Source organism: Lithobates pipiens, unplaced genomic scaffold, assembly GCF_037356315.1.
Source record: "Lithobates pipiens isolate NorthernLeopardFrog02 unplaced genomic scaffold, aLitPip1_a1.2 Scaffold_22, whole genome shotgun sequence".
Lineage (NCBI taxonomy): Eukaryota > Metazoa > Chordata > Amphibia > Anura > Ranidae > Lithobates > Lithobates pipiens.
The window spans coordinates 321,167,590-321,188,210 of record NW_027507784.1 but is presented as its reverse complement, the minus strand read 5'-3'; the positions used below and the strand labels follow the sequence as shown (position 1 = coordinate 321,188,210).

The following is a 20,621-nucleotide window of genomic DNA, read 5'->3' as shown; positions in this document are numbered from 1 at the left end:
CTTTGTGCTTTGATGAAAGCCTGTGTAACATCACCATGTGATGCTGCAGTTCTAGCCAGGCAGACACAAATGGTGACAACACTTATTTGAGGAAGGGTGCTGCCTTAATGACCTGCTGGACGAAAGGGATGACATACACCTCCAGATAGCGGCATTAAAGATAAAATATTGCTAATTACAATGCATAATAATAGAATCGAAGACCACTATTTAGATTTACCCGTGATGCTGCATTTTTGGGCAGTTTTTTTGGGTTATGTTTAGCCCATAGTTCTTGCTTAATGTGCATAATCTCTAATTTCTGTATTCTTTTGCTGCATGTTTTCTAGTGGAAGAAGCATTGGTTTGTGCTGACAGACCAGAATCTGAGGTATTATAGGGACTCCGTGGCAGAAGAGGTGAGTAAACATTGCTTCCCAGTCTATCGTCTTCTCACTCAGTTACCGGAATCCTCTTACGTTGCCTCTTATTGGAATCCTCTTACATTTTTTACGCCAACAGGCAGCCGACTTGGATGGGGAGATCGACTTGTCAACTTGTTACGATGTCACGGAGTTTCCAGTGCAGAGGAATTATGGATTTCAAATTCATGTAAGAAACACTATAACTAAAATAACACGCTGTTCTTCCACATCATCTTCTGTAGTCTTTTACCCAAAAATGTCACCAGTTCTGTCTTCCATAAACATTGTATGGACAGATGTATGTGGACACTTTACCAAATGACCAAGTTCGTGTGTTCCGGTGAAGAGCACTTGTTAGTACTACAGCATACAGAGATGAATTGGACAATTGTGCTCTTCCAACCTTGTGGGTAACCGGTTTTGTTCTAATATGTCTGTCGTGAGTCCTGACCTCAGCCCACTGAACACCTTTGGGATGAATTGGAATGAGCCATGTCTTTTTCATCCAACATAGACATGGTTTGGTGTGGAGGAACTTAAGTGTGTTGACCTCAACGCTACCAAATGCCTTTGGGATGAATTGGAATGAGCCAGGACCTCTCATCCAACATCTCCATAAAGACATGGTTTGATGAGTATGGTGTGGAGGAACTGGAGTGGCCTTCACAGAGCCCTCAACCCTACCAAACACCTTCGGCATAAACTGGAACACCAATTTGTGAAGCAGGTTGTCTGATCTAACATCAGTAGCTGACTTTACATATATTCTTTTGGCTGAATGGGCAACAAATTCCTAAAGTCACACTCTAAAATATTGTGGAAAGACTTCCCAGAAGAGTGGGGGCTGTAGAAGGGGAAAGAGGGTACTTTTTTTGTTTTTTTTGTTTTTAGGAATGGCATATCCAACAAGATTGTATAGGTGTGATCGTCAGGTGTTCACAAATTCTTGTTGATAAAGTATTTAGGAATATTTGTGGTCATCCCTTGGCATTAGATCCCACAGAATATCTTCCTGCGCTGCATGGGTGTGTGTGTGAAGATTGCACTTGAGGGAAAAAAAGACCTTTATGACAATCTGTGGGTTGAGTATGTGAGAATGAGGCAATATTGAAATACTGAAATTTGTTTTGTTCAGACTAAAGAAGGGGAGTACATTCTGTCTGCAATGACTTCAGGCATCCGGAGGAACTGGATACAGACCATCATGAAGCATGTGCGACCCAACACAGCCCCTGATGTCACCAGGTGAGTCGCCCAAGTAATGTCTCCTCACCATTGCCGCATTGCTTTGAGGACACCCTTTCTAGCCCTGAGCAGACGCAATATTGGCCTTTTAATAATGCTCTCTTCCTCTTCCTCTCCATTCGTTTATAAATCTCCCGCTCCTCTCCCTGTTCTCATCCCTCCATCTTTTTAATTTCCATGCTAACCGCAGGAAAGGCTTCTCTCTGAAATTGTCTGTGCTGAAGCCCAGGTTGGAAAGCTGTGTTCTCTCCTGTATAAACGTCTTGTGGTTTGTATTCTCTGTGATTCCCTGCATGCTTTTGCTTCTGTGGCTAGAGTTTTTGCAGTGTGTCTGTCGCCCGGCAGAGTGGGGGCAGCCAGATCATGGTGGAAGGCAGCCTGGTCCGTTCACTAGGATCCGTTGACAGCCCTGGGGTCCGAACAGTGCAGAGATTTACTGCAGCCAATGAGAGGGGCTTTGAGCAGTTTAGTCTAAGGCCTCTTGCACGTGACTATATTGTTTTCATGCAGGGTCTTGCCGGCAGCGTAAAGAGTTGTCTGAACTCCTATACAGGCATACACCTCATATATACCGTATATACTCGAGTATAAGCCGAGATTTTCAGCCTCTTTTTTGAGGCTGAAAGTGCCCCCTCGGCTTATACTCGAGTCACCGCTGTCTGACTGCTCGATCAGCGTATCGAGCAGACAGACGGCGGACATTAAAATTTAAAAGCCGCGCCTCCTTCTCCGCCTCCGCCTGTGATAGGCGGAACACTGAATTTCCCAGCAGTCAGTGTTCCACCTATCACGGACATCCGCTCATTCTCATACTACGGACGAGTATGAGAGGATGTCCGTGATAGGCGGAACACAGGCTGCTGGGAAATTGAGTGTTCCGCCTATCACAGGCGGAGGCGGAATTTTGAATTGTAGAATGGCCGCCGAGAAGAGCGGCGATCCATCGGCACGGCACGGGACGGAGGAGGCACGGGAAGGAGGAGGCACGGCACGGGACGGAGGAGGCACGGGAAGGAGGAGGCACGGCACGGGACGGAGGAGGCACGGGACGGAGGAGGCACGGCACGGGTCGGAGGAGGCTCGGGACGACGGCGGCTCGGGACGGAGGCTTGGGACACAGGTAGGCTGGACACACACACAAGGCTGCACGGACACACACACACACACACACACACACACACACACACACACACACACACACACACACACACACACACACACAGGGATGGATGGATGGATGGATACACACACACACACACAGGGATGGATGGATGGATGGATACACACACACACACACACACACACACACACACAGGGATGGATGGATGGATGAATACACACACACACACACACACACACACGGATGGATGGATGGATACACACACAGGGATGGATGGACACACAGGGATGGACGGACACACACACAGGGATGGACAGCCATGTCTCACCCTCGGCTTATACACGAGTCAATAAGTTTTCCAGTTTTTTGGGGGTAAATTGGGGGCCTCGGCTTATATTCGGGTCGGCCTATACTCGAGTATATACGGTACATATCCATAAGAACTGAGATGCGTACATCCTGCACATGCGCCAACTCCACATGAATGACTCATTCAGGGCCAACATGTAAAGTATAGTGATCCCACTGATAGTACACCCTATTGCAGCCTTTCTCAACCTTTTCAATACAGAGGAACCCTTGAAATAGTTCTCCGGTCTGAGGGAACCCCTGCTAAAAATTAGAAATCTAAAACTCATGATATATTAGTGTGATGGTCAGTGGGAAGAATGGTCCTTACACTTGTGGTCATTGGGAAGAATTACCTCCTTACAGATGGCTTAAAAGATCAATGGTGTCAGTGGGAACTTATCTGAGAGGCAGAAATTGCCCAATGCTGAAGGAACCCCAAGCAGCCTCTGGAGGAACCCTGGTTGAGAATCACTGCCCTATTGTTTACATGCAGGCCCTGAACAATCATGGGGTGGTGGCAGCTCGTGTGCAGAATGACCTCAGCGTTCAGTCATTCTAAATTAAATTATAAAGGTCGTTCTGCATATAAGCTGCTGCCGCAAAAATTACTAATTCAGGGCCAAAATGTAAACCAAGTTGGCTCTGCAGGATACATACTGTTTACATATCAACCCTAAGCACAGGTACACACAGTCCAGTATACATTAGCACAAACGTTTACACACATACTGAGCAAAATACAGTCCATGTGCAGGACCGTGACACAGATTTTTATTAGTTTTGGTTTACGAAATGCTGTGGAGCAAAACGGAGCAGTTGCACGAGCCCCATAGCATAAATACTGTAGGTCTGTGTACATGAGCCCTAAGCCCTTGTACACACGGTCAGACATTCTGACAACAAAATCCGTCGGATTTTGTCTGACGGATTTTGTCTGAAACTTGTGTTGCATACACACGGTCGGACAAAGTTGTCGGAAAATCCGATCGTACGTAACGTGATGACGTTATTTCGTTACGACGGGACTACGTTCAGGCTAGTAGCCAATAGCTTTGGTCTTGGAATTTGATCTGAGCATGCGTGGCACTTTGTCCGATCGGAATTCTCTACAAATGATCGGACAAAGTCTGATCGGATCATGTTGTCGGAAAATTTTATAGCCCAGCTCTAAAACTTTGTCCGTCGGATATTCTGACGGAAACAGTCCGATGGAGCCCACACAGTCGGATTATCCGACAACATGGTCCGATTGGATATTTTCTGTCGGAATGTCCGACCGTGTGTATAAGGGCTTAGAGTTGTTAGTTCTCTACTACATGTCATGTAACCAAAAAAAAAAAAGTTAGTACCCACACTATAATAGAAATATAGCAACTGTTCTACAACACCTCACAGTTGGCCTTTTATGTCCTGAATTCAAGTCGGATTCAGAAAGGAAGATGGCCTGAGGGCAGAACTGTGGGCATTTGTCACAAGAGTGTAAAGCGTCACCGTCCTTCTATGCTTTAGTCTGCATTATCAAGGCTGCAGAGGGCACAGCGAGAGAACATTACTGGAACCAGGGAACTACGCTGGGGGACATTTAATAACGTAATATAGTAACACAAATAGCCACAGATCAGGCTGCTTCTCATTTAGAAGTCTAGAAGACCAACATTTCTGTGTACTTGTGACCCCAAACCTGGAATCCTGGGCAGCAAATGGAGACGGATTTTCTCAGATCGAAGACGGATTTAGCAATGTAGATTAAAGCGGTATTAAACCCAAAGCCAAAAATGGATTATATTGCAGCTTACCAATTATTGGAGGCGGTAGCTGCATTTGTTCTCTTTTCTTTGGCTTCCCCCCACCTCTGCTTTCGCATGGTGATCTGGTCAGTAACACACCACCTGTATTACTGAGACACAATTCTGGAGGAATGAGAACAGGAGGCACAGCAGTATTGTCTAGAGCAGGGATATGCAATTAGCGGACCTCCAGCTGTTGCAAAACTACAAGTCCCATGAGGCATAGCAAGACTCGTGACAGCCACAAGCATGACACCCAGAGGCAGAGGCATGATGGGACTTGTAGTATTGCAACAGCTGGAGGGTCCGCTAATTGCATATCCCTGGTCTAAAGGGAGGGTAGTGTAAAATGTATCGGCAGAATAAAGCCCCATACACATAGACCAAATGTCAGGAGACATTGGCCGGTTCAATAAAAACCACCCGACATTCAGCCCGTGTGTATGTTTGGCCGGCTTCTGTTGGATGAGCATGTGAAAAACCAGCAGCCGACCGACTCTGGATCATTGGCTGAGAGCGCTGATCGGAGTGTTCAGACGGGGGGGAGGGGGGTCGTTCCCCCTGTCAGGACACAGCAGCTCAGAGGGAGAGATTGCTGTACTAAGGTCACATTGTTAGTGCAGTGGCTCCGACTGGAGATGTGAGTTTTTTGTTGAACAAAAAATCCCCCCCCAAAAAAACTGTTATGCCCCGTACACACGATCGGACTTTCCAACAACAAAACCGTAGATTTTTGTTTGAAGGTTGTTGGCTCCAACTTGTCTGTGATGCACACGATCACACAAATGTTGGCCAACAATTACGAAGGTAGTGACGTAGAAGATGTACGGCGAGCCGATAAAAAGGAAGTTCAATAGTCATGTGATATCTCCATTACGAACGCTGGCTTTACAAGACCGAGCTCTTCCTCTTCCACTTTTGTGCGACGGACTTGTGTACACACGATTGGAAAGTCCGACAACAAAGTTTTGTTGCCGAAAAATTTGAGAACCTGCTAGCCAACATTTTGGCGAAAGTCCAACAACAAATGTTTGATGCAGCATACACACGGTCAGACCATTCCCATTGCACTGCGTGAGTCGCGCATGCGCAGTAGGGAACCGGGAAGTGAAGCCGCAACACTTCCTGATTCCCCCACCGAGAATGGCGGCGCCAGGAGCCGAGGGCTCGGTCGGGCCTCGGCTGCTGACATCGCTGGACCCCAGGAAAGGTAAGTGTCCATTTATTAAAAGTCAGCAGCTGTAGTATTTATAGCTGCTGGCTTTTAATCATTTTTGGTGGACTCCCTCTTTAAAGTGGAAGTAAACCCTCCTATTGTTTTCAGCCAAGGAAGCTGCCATCTTGGCCTCTGTTTAATCTTCAACTGCTGAGGTGCTACACATGTGATCTGTTATGACACCAGCCATTAGATGGTTTGACAGTTTGCTAGAGAGCACAACCAATGTGACAGTTAGCACTTCCGGCATGCCGGGACCGTAACAGTTTTTTTAAACTGTTACATCGATGAGTTTACTTCCGCTTTAAGTAGTTTCTTATCCGTGTAAACTGATACGTTCTATTGGAGAAAAACAGACCACCTGGCTGGATCACCAGATGAAAATAGAAGAAAGCCTAAAAAAGGAAACTAATGCAGCCGTCACATCTAAGAATTTGTAAGCTGCAATATAATGTTAGCTTTTGAGATAAACATTGGGGTCATATATTCGTTCTCCTGTGGCCACTGAGTTTGAATGGAACAGTTTTTACTTCTGTGAACTGTTGTGTTGAAGACAAGCTCCAGACAGTAGTTTTGCAGAGCGTGGGGAGTGTTTGGAAATCCATGTCAGATTTGAATTGGTAGAAAATCATCCGATCCATGCAGCACCATACACCCAATGTTGGGGTGCTCGGCCTATAGTGACACCATGTCACTTACAAGAAAAAGTCTGCATACCACACAAAAACAACAAAAAGAACATTTTGGCACCCACTGATGTTTCAGGCCACAAGAAACCCCTTGTTCAAGGTGATGACAAAGTGACAGTTGACTGTGTCTCCTTTGGATTAAATCCCCTCATTTCCTGTCTGGTGACACAGAGCTGCCCAATTAAACTGCAGTTTTTTTTCTCCCTGAAAGTGCCGCAGACTTAAAAGCAATAGCAGTGGTGCTGCGTTTCTTTATGCAGTAACTGCAAAACAAAATCTAGTAAGGGTCTGACCTAAATCTTGTTAGTACAGTGCCTTGCGAAAGTGTTCGGCCCCCTTGAACTTTTCAACCTTTTGCCACATTTCAGGCTTCAAACATAAAGATATAAAATTTACATTTTTTTTGTGAAGAATCACCAACAAGTGGGACACAATTGTGAAGTGGAATGAAATCTATTGGATATTTTAAACTTTTTTAGCAAATAAAAAACTGAAAAGTGGTGCGTGCAAAATTATTCGGCCCCTTTACTTTCAGTGCAGCAAACTCACTCCAGAAGTTCAGCGAGGATCTCTGAATGATCCAATGTTGTCCTAAATGACTGATGGTGATAAATAGAATCCACCTGTGTGTAATCAAGTCTCTGTATAAATGCACCTGCTCTGTGATAGTCTCTGGGTTCTGTTGAAAGCGCAGAGAGCATCATGAAGACCAAGGAACACACCAGGCAGGTCCGTAATACTGTTGTGGAGAAGTTTAAAGCCGGATTTGGATACAAAAAGATTTCCCAAGCTTTAAACATCCCAAGGAGCACTGTGCAAGCGATCATTTTGAAATGGAAGGAGTATCAGACCACTGCAAATCTACCAAGACCTGGCCGTCCCTCTAAACTTTCAGCTCAGACAAGGAGAAGACTGATCAGAGATGCAGCCAAGAGGCCCATGATCACTCTGGATGAACTGCAGAGAACTACAGCTGAGGTGGGAGAGTCTGTCCATAGGACAACAATCAGTCGTACACTGCACAAATCTGGCCTTTATGGAAGAGTGGCAAGAAGAAAGACATTTCTCAAAGATATCCATAAAAAGTCTCGTCTAAAGTTTGCCACAAGCCACCTGGGAGACACACCAAACATGTGGAAGAAGGTGCTCTGGTCAGATGAAACCAAAATAAAACTTTTTGCCCACAATGCAAAACGATATGTTTGGCGTAAAAGCAACACAGCTCATCACCCTCAACACACCATCCCCACTGTCAAACATGGTGGTGGCAGCATCATGGTTTGGGGTTTTTCTTCAGCAGGGACAGGGAAGATGGTTAAAATTGAGGGGAAGATGGATGCAGCCAAATACAGGACCATTCTGGATGAAAACCTGTTGGAGTCTGCAAAAGACCTGAAACTGGGACGGAGATTTATCTTCCAACAAGACAATGATCCCAAACATACAGCAAAATCTACAAAGGAATGGTTCACAAATAAACATATCCAGGTGTTAGAATGGCCAAGTCAAAGTCCAGACCTGAATCCAATCGAGAATCTGTGGAAAGAGCTGAAAACTGCTGTTCACAAACGCTCTCCATCCAACCTCACTGAGCTTGAGCTGTTTTGCAAGGAAGAATGGGCAAGAATTTCAGTCTCTCGATGTGCAAAACTGATAGAGACATACCCCAAGCGACTTGCAGCTGTAATCGCAGCAAAAAGTGGCTCTACAAAGTATTAACGCAAGAGGGCCGAATAATTTTGCACGCCCCACTTTTCATTTTTTTATTAGTTAAAAAAGTTTCAAAAATCCAATAGATTTCGTTCCACTTCACAATTGTGTCCCACTTGTTGGTGATTCTTCACAAAAAATAAAAATGTTATATCTTTATGTTTGAAGCCTGAAATGTGGCAAAAGGTTGAAAAGTTCAAGGGGGCCGAATACTTTCGCAAGGCACTGTATTTGTCCTGAAGAAAATTGTGGTGTTCTCTACAAAATCTGGGTTTTTCGCTATATAAAGCTCAGACTGTCATGGTTGATTCCAGTTGCTGGACTGCACTGCATTCTAATGTGTATTACTTCAACAAAATGGCTGCCACCACTGTGCTTCACAGGCATTTTTTTTTTTAAAGAGGACCTGTTACAACAGGACTTATGCAGGAGGCTTATCACTTAGTCCGAAATTATTAGAACTCTGCAGGCTTACTAATAACAGATTTATATTTGCTTACTTTAATTTAGTCTGACTCTTCAGCTTGAGAGCCGGGGGGTGAGAGGCCAAGTTAAGTGACAGTCTCTAGGATTCACCTCCTCTCCTCCTTGGGCTTTTTGAGTAACAAGCTTGACAGTGTGTTGTGGTGGCCCCCAAAAAAATCGGTTTCTTCCCCGTCAATCACTTGAGCTTTTAGTGTCGGCATCTGGGTGTGTATAACAGGATGAAATTGTTCTTGCTTATATCTCTCTTATTAGGTCAGTGGTCTCCAAACTGCTGCCCTTTGCTTGCCTTTACCTGGTCCTTGAGGCACAATTCCTTCCATTGACAGCAACAATGAGGCACAATTCCTTCCATTGACAGCAACAATGAGGCACAATTCCTTCCATTGACAGCAACAATGGGGCACAATTCCTTCCATTGACAGCAACAATGGGGCACAATTCCTTCCACTGACAGCAACAATGAGGCACAATTCCTTCCATTGACAGCAACAATGGGGCACAATTCCTTCCACTGACAGCAACAATGGGGCACAATTCCTTCCACTGACAGCAACAATGAGGCACAATTCCTTCCACTGACAGCAACAATGGGGCACAATTCCTTCCACTGACAGCAACAATGGGGCACAATTCCTTCCACTGACAGCAACAATGAGGCACAATTCCTTCCATTGACAGCAACAATGAGGCACAATTCCTTCCATTGACAGCAACAATGAGGCACAATTCCTTCCATTGACAGCAACAATGGGGCACAATTCCTTCCACTGACAGCAACAATGGGGCACAATTCCTTCCATTGACAGCAACAATGGGGCACAATTCCTTCCACTGACAGCAACAATGGGGCACAATTCCTTCCATTGACAGCAACAATGAGGCACAATTCCTTCCATTGACAGCAACAATGAGGCACAATTCCTTCCATTGACAGCAACAATGGGGCACAATTCCTTCCATTGACAGCAACAATGGGGCACAATTCCTTCCATTGACAGCAACAATGAGGCACAATTCCTTCCATTGACAGCAACAATGAGGCACAATTCCTTCCATTGACAGCAACAATGGGGCACAATTCCTTCCACTGACAGCAACAATGGGGCACAATTCCTTCCACTGACAGCAACAATGGGGCACTATTCCTTCCACGGACAGTAACAATGGGGCACTATTCCTTCCACTGACAGCAACAATGGGGCACTATTCCTTCCACGGACAGCAACAATGGGGCACTATTCCTTCCACGGACAGCAACAATGGGGCACTATTCCTTCCACGGACAGCAACAATGGGGCACTATTCCTTCCACGGACAGCAACAATGGGGCACTATTCCTTCCACGGACAGCAACAATGGGGCACTATTCCTTCCACGGACAGCAACAATGGGGCACTATTCCTTCCACGGACAGCAACAATGGGGCACTATTCCTTCCACGGACAGCAACAATGGGGCACTATTCCTTCCACGGACAGCAACAATGGGGCACTATTCCTTCCACGGACAGCAACAATGGGGCACTATTCCTTCCACGGACAGCAACAATGGGGCACTATTCCTTCCACGGACAGCAACAATGGGGCACTATTCCTTCCACGGACAGCAACAATGGGGCACTATTCCTTCCACGGACAGCAACAATGGGGCACTATTCCTTCCACGGACAGCAACAATGGGGCACTATTCCTTCCACGGACAGCCGACAATGGGGCACTATTCCTTCCACGGACAGCCGACAATGGGGCACTATTCCTCTCACTGACACCAACAATAGGGAGCTATTCCTTCCACTGACACCAACTAGGAGGCCTAATTCCTTCCACTGACGTCGGCTGTTTCACCCACTAATACCCAATACCCGGGCACAGTCTGGCCCCCCTAAAGTCTGAAGGGTAGCAAACCTAGAAAGTTTGGAGACCCTTGCCAGGGTAATTATTTCTCAACCTTGAAATCATTTTTAGGGAATGGGAACGTCTGTTAATATCAATACATCAGGAGTAAGTGGGAAGAACGGATAGCTAAAAAGATCATCGGTGTCATGCCACTGGGTCCGCCAAGTCCCACTGGCTGTGGGAACTATGCAGGCACCATCGAATTGAAGGTCAATCAGCCACAGCACAAGGAACCCCTAGAAAAGTCTGGAGGAGCCCAAGAGTTCCATGGAGTGACTGGTTGAAAATGGCTGCCTTAGGTCTGTAGGGGATTCTTCAGCTGATAAGTCATCCTAAAGCTGAAAAGGGGCAAATGTAAAGCTCTTAAAATGAAGCCTGCACAATTATCAAGTCAGATTTTATATTCAGATTCTTGCTTAAGTCGTGAGTGATTCTCTTTAAAGAAAAGCAGACTACTTTATACAGTACTTAAGAATGTTTGCTAGGAATTTATAGACCTGTATGCACTTGTTGCTTGTATGAATTTATTTTCTGCTGGCATGGCGGTGGCTTACCCATTTTGCCATTGTCTCACTTAGATCAGCTGTTCCATGCAGAACACTTAAAGGTAACCTGACATGGGAATATACAGTGCCTTGAAAAAGTTTTCATACCCCTTGAAACTTTTCACATTTTGTCATGTTACAAACAAAAATGTAAATGTATTTTATTGGGATTTTATGTGATAGACCAACACAAAGTGGCACATAATTGTGAAGCGGAAGGAAAATGATAAATGGTTTTCAATTTTTTTTTTATACAAATATCTGAAAAGTGTGGGGTGCATTTGTGTTCAACCCCCCCTGTAGGAACCACCTTTCACTACAATTACAGCTGCAAATCTTTTTGGGGATGTCTCTACCAGTTTTGCACATCTAGAGTGACATTTTTGCCCATTCTTCTTTGTATAATATCTCAAGCTCTGTCAGATTGGATGGAGATCGTCTGTAAACAGCAATTTTCAAGTCTTGCCACAGATTCTCAAATAGATTTAGGTCTGGACTTTGACTGGGCCATTCTAACACATGAATAGGCTTTGATCAAAATCATTCCATTGTGGCTCTGGCTGTATGTTTAGGGTCCTTGTCCCCCTGGAAGGTGAACCTCCACCCCAGTCATGTCTTTTGCAGACACTAACAGGTCTTCTAAGATTGCCCTGTATTTAGCTCCATCCATCTTCCCATCAACTCTGACCTGCTTCCCTGTCCCTGCTGAAGTAAAGCTTCCCCACAACATGATGCTGCCACCACCATGTTTCACAGTGGGGATGGTGTGTTCAGGGTGATGTGCAGTGTGTTGCTTTTGGGCCAAAAAGTTCAATTTTGGTCTCAGTGGAGCCGGAGCACCACCTTCCACGTTTGCTTTGTCCTCCACATGGCTTCTCGCAAACTGCAAACGGGACATCTTATGGCTTTCTTTCAACAATGACTTTCTTCTTGCCACTCTTCCATAAAGGGCAGATTTGTGGAGGACACAACTAATGGTTGTCCTGTGGACAGATTCTCCCACCTGAGCTTTGGATCTCCATTGTTACCATGGACCTCTTGGCTGCTTCTCTGATGAATGCTCTTCTTGCCCGGCCTGTCAGATTAGGTGGACGGCCATGTCTTGGTGTGGTTGCAGTTGTGCCATACTCTTTCCAATCTCAGATGATGGATTGAATAGTGCTCCGTGAGATGTTCAAAGCTTGGGATATTTTTTATAACCTAACCCTGCTTTAAACTTCTCCACAACTTTATCCCTGACCTGTCTGGTGTGTTTCTTGGCCTTTTACATAACGGCTGTTATTATAGTGAGATTGAATTATATACAGGTGGACTCTATTTACTAATTAAATGACTTGTGAAATTGGTTCCACTAGATTAAAGGCTGGGTTAACACTGCTGCGGCTGGGAGACCCGGATGTGATTCGCACCGCACTGCAGTTCAAATCACATCCGATCTCTGTGCGATGCGAGTTCAGCCATACAGATAGTATGGCTGAATTCGCATCGCACCCGCTCCAAACTCGCACAGGACCCTTTTTTTGGTCCGCAGCAGAATCGGATCGCATGGGTGTTCACACCATGCGATCCGATTCCTATCTGAGTTTGCATATCGCACTGCGATATGCGAACTGATCTGGGGGTGTCATTAAGGTTTCACTGACACTCCCAGCAGTCCGCATAGGGCAGTGTGAACTGCCGGCGGGAGGCATGCGATGCGGGAACCCGCCGCGGATTTGCGGCGTTCCCGCATTGCTTCAGTGTGAACCCAGCCTTAGTTAGGGGTATCTGAGTAAGGCTGGGTTCACACTGAAGCGATGTGGGAACGCCGCAAATCCGCGACGGGTTCCCGCATCGCATACCTCCCGCCGGCAGCTCACACTGCCCTATGCGGACTGCTGGGAGTGTCAGTGAAACCTTAATGACACCCCCAGATCAGTTTGCATATCGCAGTGCGATCTGCAAACTCGGACAGGAATCTAAATCGCATAGTGTGAACACCCATGCGATCCGATTCTGCTGCGGACCAAAAAAAGGGTCCCGTGCGAGTTTGCGGCGGGTAAGATGCGAATTCAGCCATACTATCTGTATGGCTGAACTCGCATCGCTACAGAAATCGGATGTGATTTGCACTGCAGTGCGGTGCGAATCACATCCGGTTCTCCTAGCTGCGCCAGTGTGAACCCAGCCTTAAGGCGACTGAATACAAATGCACCCCATACTTTTCATATATTTGTGAAAAATTTAAAAAAAAAATTGAAAACCTTTATCCTTTTACTTCCACTTAACAATTATGTGCCACTTTGTGTTGGGCTATCAAATCCAAATAAAATACATTTACGTTTTTGGTTGTAACATGTAGAAAAGGTGGAAAATTTCAAGGGGTATAAATATATTTTCAAGGCAGTGTGTGTGTGTGTATATATATATATATATATATATATATATATATATATATATATATATATATATATATATATATATATAAATATTTCTTCTGGAAAAGCCAATTGACTGGCTGTTATGCTGATTGCTAAGTTTTTGCATAAATAAATGTTCTGGGTCATTGACTGAAGATTACAGGAAGGTTCCATGGGAATGACCGACCAGCCGTAAATTTACGTGCAATGGATCCCCAAAAAAATTTCTTTACATCCAACAACCAGAAAAATAAAGTTCCACTTATTTAGTACAACATGCACTTGAATGTTGTATAAAACATTATTTATTTATTTTTTTAAATCCAGTTTAAATATAAATGGTAAAATGCGTAACCTAACCTTTTCAACACGGAGGAACCCTTGAAATAACCTTTCGGTCTCCGGGAACCCCTGTTAAAAATGGCTAAATCTACAACTCATGATACATTGGTGGGATGGTCAGTGGTAGAGTGTTCCTTACATTTGTGGTCTTGGGGAAGAATTTCCCGCCTACATATAGCTAAAAAGATCATTGGTGTCAGTGGGAACCTATCGTAGAGGCAAAAATTGGTAATTTCTCAAGGAACCCCTAGCAACCATTGGAGGATCCCTAGTTGGGAAACTGCCCTAAGCTCTATCCCAGTAATAAAATATATCCATGTTTCAAGGCAGAAGAATATTATGGTGTATAATAGCAGATTCAGAATGTTTATCTTCCTCTTAATCATATATTAAAAAGATTCTATGGTCGTCCTATTATAGATAAAAAACCAGCACCCACTGTAATCAATTTGGGATAAGGGGAACGTGTGGTTCCCAGAAGGCATGTGGTGGGTTGACACCCAGCCTCCTCTTTTATCTGCCACCTGACCACAGTACTGCCACAATTACCGGTGAAGTGTGACATCAAATCCACAAAGCGAGTCCCCAGGAGAGCTGTGGTAATGTCACTTCTGGAGAGCACCTCTGTCCAACGGTCACACAACCTGTGGTGTGTCATTGCAGGTATGCCTGTGTTGGGCATTCCCGAGCAGTAAAATTTGCACCATGTTCCACCTAATGACCCCTGTTCAGATTGTATTTCTGGTTGTTGGATGTTAGAAGATGGTCATCATGACTGGGAATTGGCTTCTACAACAGAGGCTGATGGAGCTTTGTTTTTAATTGATTGCCTTATTTTTAAGTTTTATTAGCTTTTGGCTCCTTGCTTGTCTTTGCCAGACCTGCATGTGCTCCTCTACCATGCCAAACACTTGTCACCTGCACTCATGCCGTGTATTGCGATAGCTTGCAAGAAGTACTTGCCAAGGATCTTATCGACCAAGGTCACCTTATAGGCTGTTCCATCTCACATGAACTACCTGTATTCCTTTTGAACTCTAAAAGTCAATTTTTTTATTAAACAGGTTTCTGAAATCAGTCTTGCCACACACAAGCTGAAAGTTGACATAATGCTTGCAGTGGGAGTTCCTACTTTTTAAGTTGTCAGGTGGAAGGAAGGGGTATGTTTAGGAGGGCTTACAACAGTCAAGAGAGCTTAAGAAGACCTTCACTCTGGTGGTTATCGTTTGGTTGTCCAAAGAGCAGGTTCAAGGAGGGAAAATTTAAAAAGCAGGATATAGCATTGTGCTGTCACCCAGTCGCATGCAGCCCTATGACTGGTGGGTCCTAGAAGTGTTCAAATTATAAATATAATTTGGCATGTAAAGCAATTTCCATATGCATTTCTTTTGATTTTTAGCTAGGGACAACCCTTAAGGACTTTGCCTGCTCCAGCTTCCCTGTAATGTGATTGTAGCAGAGCTGACTTTAAAGAGGATCCAGTCCTGTCCTTATCCTGGGGCCAGTTCTTCACCGGTCTTGGGGTCTCCAGCATCGGCATGCTTGGTGTGGGTAGCTGACTTCCCGCTGCGCATGTGCAAGCTGTGAATGGTCCCACAGCTTTCTGGGACCTGTGAAATGTTTCAGAAGGCTGGGGGCAAAGGCAGGGGACCTAATACACAAGGTTGTGTTTATTCCCTTTTTCTGTTTCAATATGTTTATTGAGAATTTTTGAATAAACAGTAATAAACAAGAGATTACAATCTACTCCTTGTGAGCCCTCGCAGGGGCCACTAATCATGAATACAAACCCAAAGGGCAAACCATCACAGTATATTTCAAGTAAACTCGAGATAAGGAAGGGAGATGAGCAAGAGATGAAATCGAGACTGGTTCAGTACCAAACAACTCGTTCCTTTGTTTCCTGCGGGCAAGCCCTTTTCCTACTACCCCCGTCCATGGGTGGCAGCAGTTTTTATTAGCAATGGGAGAGATTACTAAGGAGAGTGAAGAGAGATAGGGAACAGAAGAAGGAAGGGTAAAGAGAAAAAAGGGGGAGGAAAGGAAGGGGGGAAGCTTGGGCTCGAACGCCCCGCCAGGGGAATTTAGACCAAGCCCAGGCATGCCGCTTGGAGCGTGGGGAACTCATAGGAGATCCACGGCTCCCAGATCTTTAGAAATTTAGCATGTGAATCATGGACAATACTGGACGTACGTTCCTGAAGTAACATAGCAGTCATGCGTGTCTTAACCCCTTGAAAATCTACCCGTTGCGACTTCCAGGCTTGGGCAATGGCCCGCTTGGCCGCTATAAATAGATAGGTAGCCAGCTTCTGTTGAGGGCCGCGCAAGCCAGGAACCGGGCAATGTAGGAGAGCTAGCCTAGCATCCCTTCGGATTGTTAGATGAAAGAGTGTCTGCAGTAAGCCAAAAACCCTAGACCAGAACCCCACCAACCTTGGGCAAGCCCACCATGTGTGTTTATTCCATTTTTAACTGGGGTCACCTATTGTTTCTGTCTGGCTGCTAGTATTTCCCCCTCCACCTATGCTGGTTTAGGTGACTAGTTAACTTGGCTCATGGTAATTATATCACTGTCTGTTATTAGTTGCTAGAGGTGGATTAGCATAGTTTGTTGATTGTTTCTTAGTTACCCTAATTATTTCTGTATACAGTTTCCTTTGCATATGATAATGGGATCAGGCTTGCCTCATCTGCTGTACTATGAATTCTGTGTGCGTTTTCAATAAACAGTCCAGTTCTCATAGAAGCTATTGTCGGCTAGTCTTGTATAATCAGAAATAATATCTGGTTCCTATGTCCAGACTGGAGGAAGCTGTATATTGACGGAAGCACTCAAGCGGGGTGCTGGATGGTTTCGTCGCACTGTGCTGTTCTCTTTCAGGGCAATGCAACAGCTTTGCCTAAAAAACCCCGCTTCCTAAGACTTTGATATCACAGATGTAAAAGTCAATCTGATCTTTTATTTCACAAATTTACCTGTAATAGAAAAAATTATATCTGTAATATTATTGGTTGCTATAAAGGAAGAATTGAACTCTTTAATCACGAGTCTTAAGATTTATCTCTGCATGCACAGCAGAGCTGGTGATGGGAGCGGGCCAACTCAAGCCAGAGACTTTTATCAGATAATCGCTCTTAGCTGTGCGTGATTATACATATTTTCATCAGTCATCCATTTTCTCAGATTCAGGCACAAACCAGAAGTAGCGTATCCAGCGTGACAAAATCTTGATGTGGATAGTTTTGTGTTGGTTTTCCAGGAAATCCTGGAGCCCTTCTGTTCTGCTTTTAGAAGGAGATTACATTAGGAAGACATTACAAGTCTTTAGATAAGATCACAAGAAGTCTTTGAAGTTTACACAGGCAGCTATGAGTAGAGCTGTGTGTGGTTTACGTGTAGGGTACGGGAGGTTGGGGGGGGGGGGGGGTTATTATTGGTGTTGGTAACCACACAGTTCTATATAGGGGAGGCAGGCTGCAGTAATCATATAAGCTAGGTAGTCTGTTAAGCTGGCGATATGTGACTCAAATATTAGATTCCTGCTGAATAGGCCCGAATTTGAGCCATGGGTGGCTCTTTAGGCACCACCCAGCTTGATAAAAGTTGATTATTAAAGGGGTTGTATAGGTTTGATTTTTATATATTTATATATATATATATATATAATCAAACATGTTCTACTTGCCTCCACTGCGCAGTTCATTTTGCAGAGCGGCCCCGATCCGGCTGTCTCAGCTCCTCCCCGCTAAAGCTAACTCTCTCTGGGAAGCTCTTTCCCGAGGGTTAGCTTGCGGTGTGCTCCCGTGTCATACAGTTGGCGTCCATAGACGCCAAGTGTATGACTCGGTCCCACCCCCCTGGCGGCCGCGTCATTGGATGTGATTGACAGCAGAGCGAGCCAATGGCTGCACTGCTATCAATCTATCCAATCAATGGAGAAGAGGACGCCGGGGGACGGGCTCAGGTAAGTAAAACGGGGGAGCTTGGGGGGGGTCCATGACAGCAAGACACACAAACCTTTACAACCCCTTTAAGTGAACTTTTCTTGAATGAGCCAGTTGGCAAATTGTTGGCCTAACAGTGACTGCATCCAATAAGATCCAGTCCCTTTTGGGGTAGTCTGACAGCTGTTTTTGCAGGCTGTCGGAACAGCTGGCTATTTGATTTCTCTTGTTTAGCCCACAGGCTTGAAATCATTGTGTATATCTAGCCTTAAACCCACAACAGTAAAATCACTCTGTATATGCAGTAATATAGTAATAAAAAGCGCTCGTGCTCAAAGTTGATAGACGTGCTTCAATGTGCTTACACGTTGCCAGGATGTTTAGGCACCTTAACATGTGAGTGATATTTTTTTTTACTTTTAACGTTTTTTTTTTTTTTATAAATTCTGTTGGAATGATATTTTGTGCAATGAGGATTTCTTTGGTTTGTCTGTCTGTATGAGGAACTGCAGTGCATGCGCAACGCCAGCATCAGATCTCTATAGGGGTTTACCCACATGCGTAAAGGACCATACTACTAGCGATAGTTGGTCAACTCCAGGGGGTGAGTCTAATCTGTGTGGGGCACCCAAGTCTGAGCACTTTGAGGCATGGATATATCAACTTTGAGCACAAGCACTTTATATCACTATACTAGTGGGACTATTTCATTATTGTGTATATCATCTGTACTAAACCTAGCCCAGTGGACTGTTTTTTTTTTTTATATTTTCTATTGCCATTTGACAATTTTTTACTGCAGCTGGATTGGTATTGTGCTTTTTATGGTTTCATATCTATTGGCAGTTTAGTATTTTATCTTCTTGTATATGCAGTAAAGCATGCTTGTCATACTGACGGTGGAACCTAAGGGGTTAATCCTCTGACTTGTGTAAAATGCTGTTTGATCCGGTCTTCTCTGACCCTCCCCTTCTTCCACTGTCCCCAATCCATCGCCTGATGGGGCTAGAGGTCAAGCTGCACATGCACAGTTTGGTGTGTATTGCTAGAGTTTTGTTTGTTTGTTTTTTTCCTTGGGACAGTGCATGTGATCAGCACAGAGCCAATCAGCACTGTCCAGATAGTGGGTCAGGGGTCCTGCAGCTTCATAGGACAGTAAGAGGAGAATGAAAATTCCCCCTACAATCTTTAACCAGTGCTTGGCCAAACACTGTTAGAAGTCAAAAGGCTGCTATATAATGCCGATGAGAAAAGGTATTTAGCAGTTTTTTATATTACTAAAATTATTGCATTTCCATGTTCTGTGTACTGTGGGAGACCAGATATAGTGAATGCAGGGTCCTGAGTTTAGTAATACTTTAATGCTTCCTATGGCCGATTTGGTTCAGGGAGTTCACTCCATTAAGCAAGCCCTAGACATTAGATGGCATTCAGACATGAATACATAGGATGATCGTGTGGCAATTTTTTTTTCGTTTATACTTACTAACTTTATGAGGACATCCTAAGGTAACGGGTGTCAACTTCAGTGGAAACAATAGTAATTGACCAACAAAAACTGCATTCGAATGCTTGGTACACACACACAGGCAGTTTTGTTTTCATTCATCCCAGCAAGAAAAGAAAACTGAGGAGCTTGCTGTACTAACTATGCAATGCTAGTACAGCAATCTCCCCACTAAGCTATTGTGCCCCCCCCCCCCCCCACACACACAAACACACGCCTAAAACACAGCGTTCATCGGATGCCCATCGGCTGCTAGTTTTCCAGTATGTCAATTCAACAGATGCTGAACAGGCTGCTGTACACCCTGGCCCAATGTCAGTCAATTTCTGTTGAACTGGCCAATATTCAGCCAGTATGTAGCAGTCTTTACTGTCCAAATAACCCAACAACTGGGGGCTCTTCTATCCATCAACAATTGTCCCAGGCCTAGCACCGATCTTATTTTAGTTATACAGTACAGGAAACAGGCCGAATATTCAGACCCTAGGTTATAGGCTGCGACCATCAGGTGATTGGACACTGGCAGAGATTTTGGACACCCCGCTCCATGAGACCTAATTTTTTTTCCCTAGTGTCCTTAGGTGATATACCTCTTCTCCCATATGTAGAAGTTTCAAGTCTTGACTAGTTCTTTATTTACTTCAAATTCTTTAGTCAAACTCTTCACTTCAGCAGCCTCCATTCTTTCTAAACAAAGGAAAAATGTACTGTCCTGCAGACTTTAGGGGGCCAGACTGTGGTCAGTAGGAAGTAATGGGAAGTAATCCATGTCCCATCATTGGTGTCAAAATGGCACCCCTTCGCTGGTGTCAGTGGGAAGAAGAGTGCCCCATCACTGGCCTCAATGAGAGGAAGAGTGCCCTGTATCAGTGGGAGAAATGGTGTCCCAAGGGCTGGATGGAGGCAAGCAAAGGGCCAGAGTTTGAAGACCACTGTACTAGAACAATTGATGCACGGTTCTGGCTAAAATGAGAATC

General features: G+C 44.8%; 1 protein-coding gene across 1 annotated transcript in view; it reads left to right on the top strand.

Moving 5' to 3' along the window:
- The window catches only part of MPRIP (myosin phosphatase Rho interacting protein), a gene marked incomplete in the record, with an annotated part of 257,621 nt that overhangs the window by 188,737 nt on the left and 48,263 nt on the right, over nt 1–20,621 (top strand). The window contains 4 exon segments of the mRNA XM_077449495.1: nt 330–398; nt 502–591; nt 1,540–1,649; nt 1,840–1,878. Of these exon segments, the coding sequence (XP_077305621.1) occupies nt 330–398; nt 502–591; nt 1,540–1,649; nt 1,840–1,878 (308 nt within the window).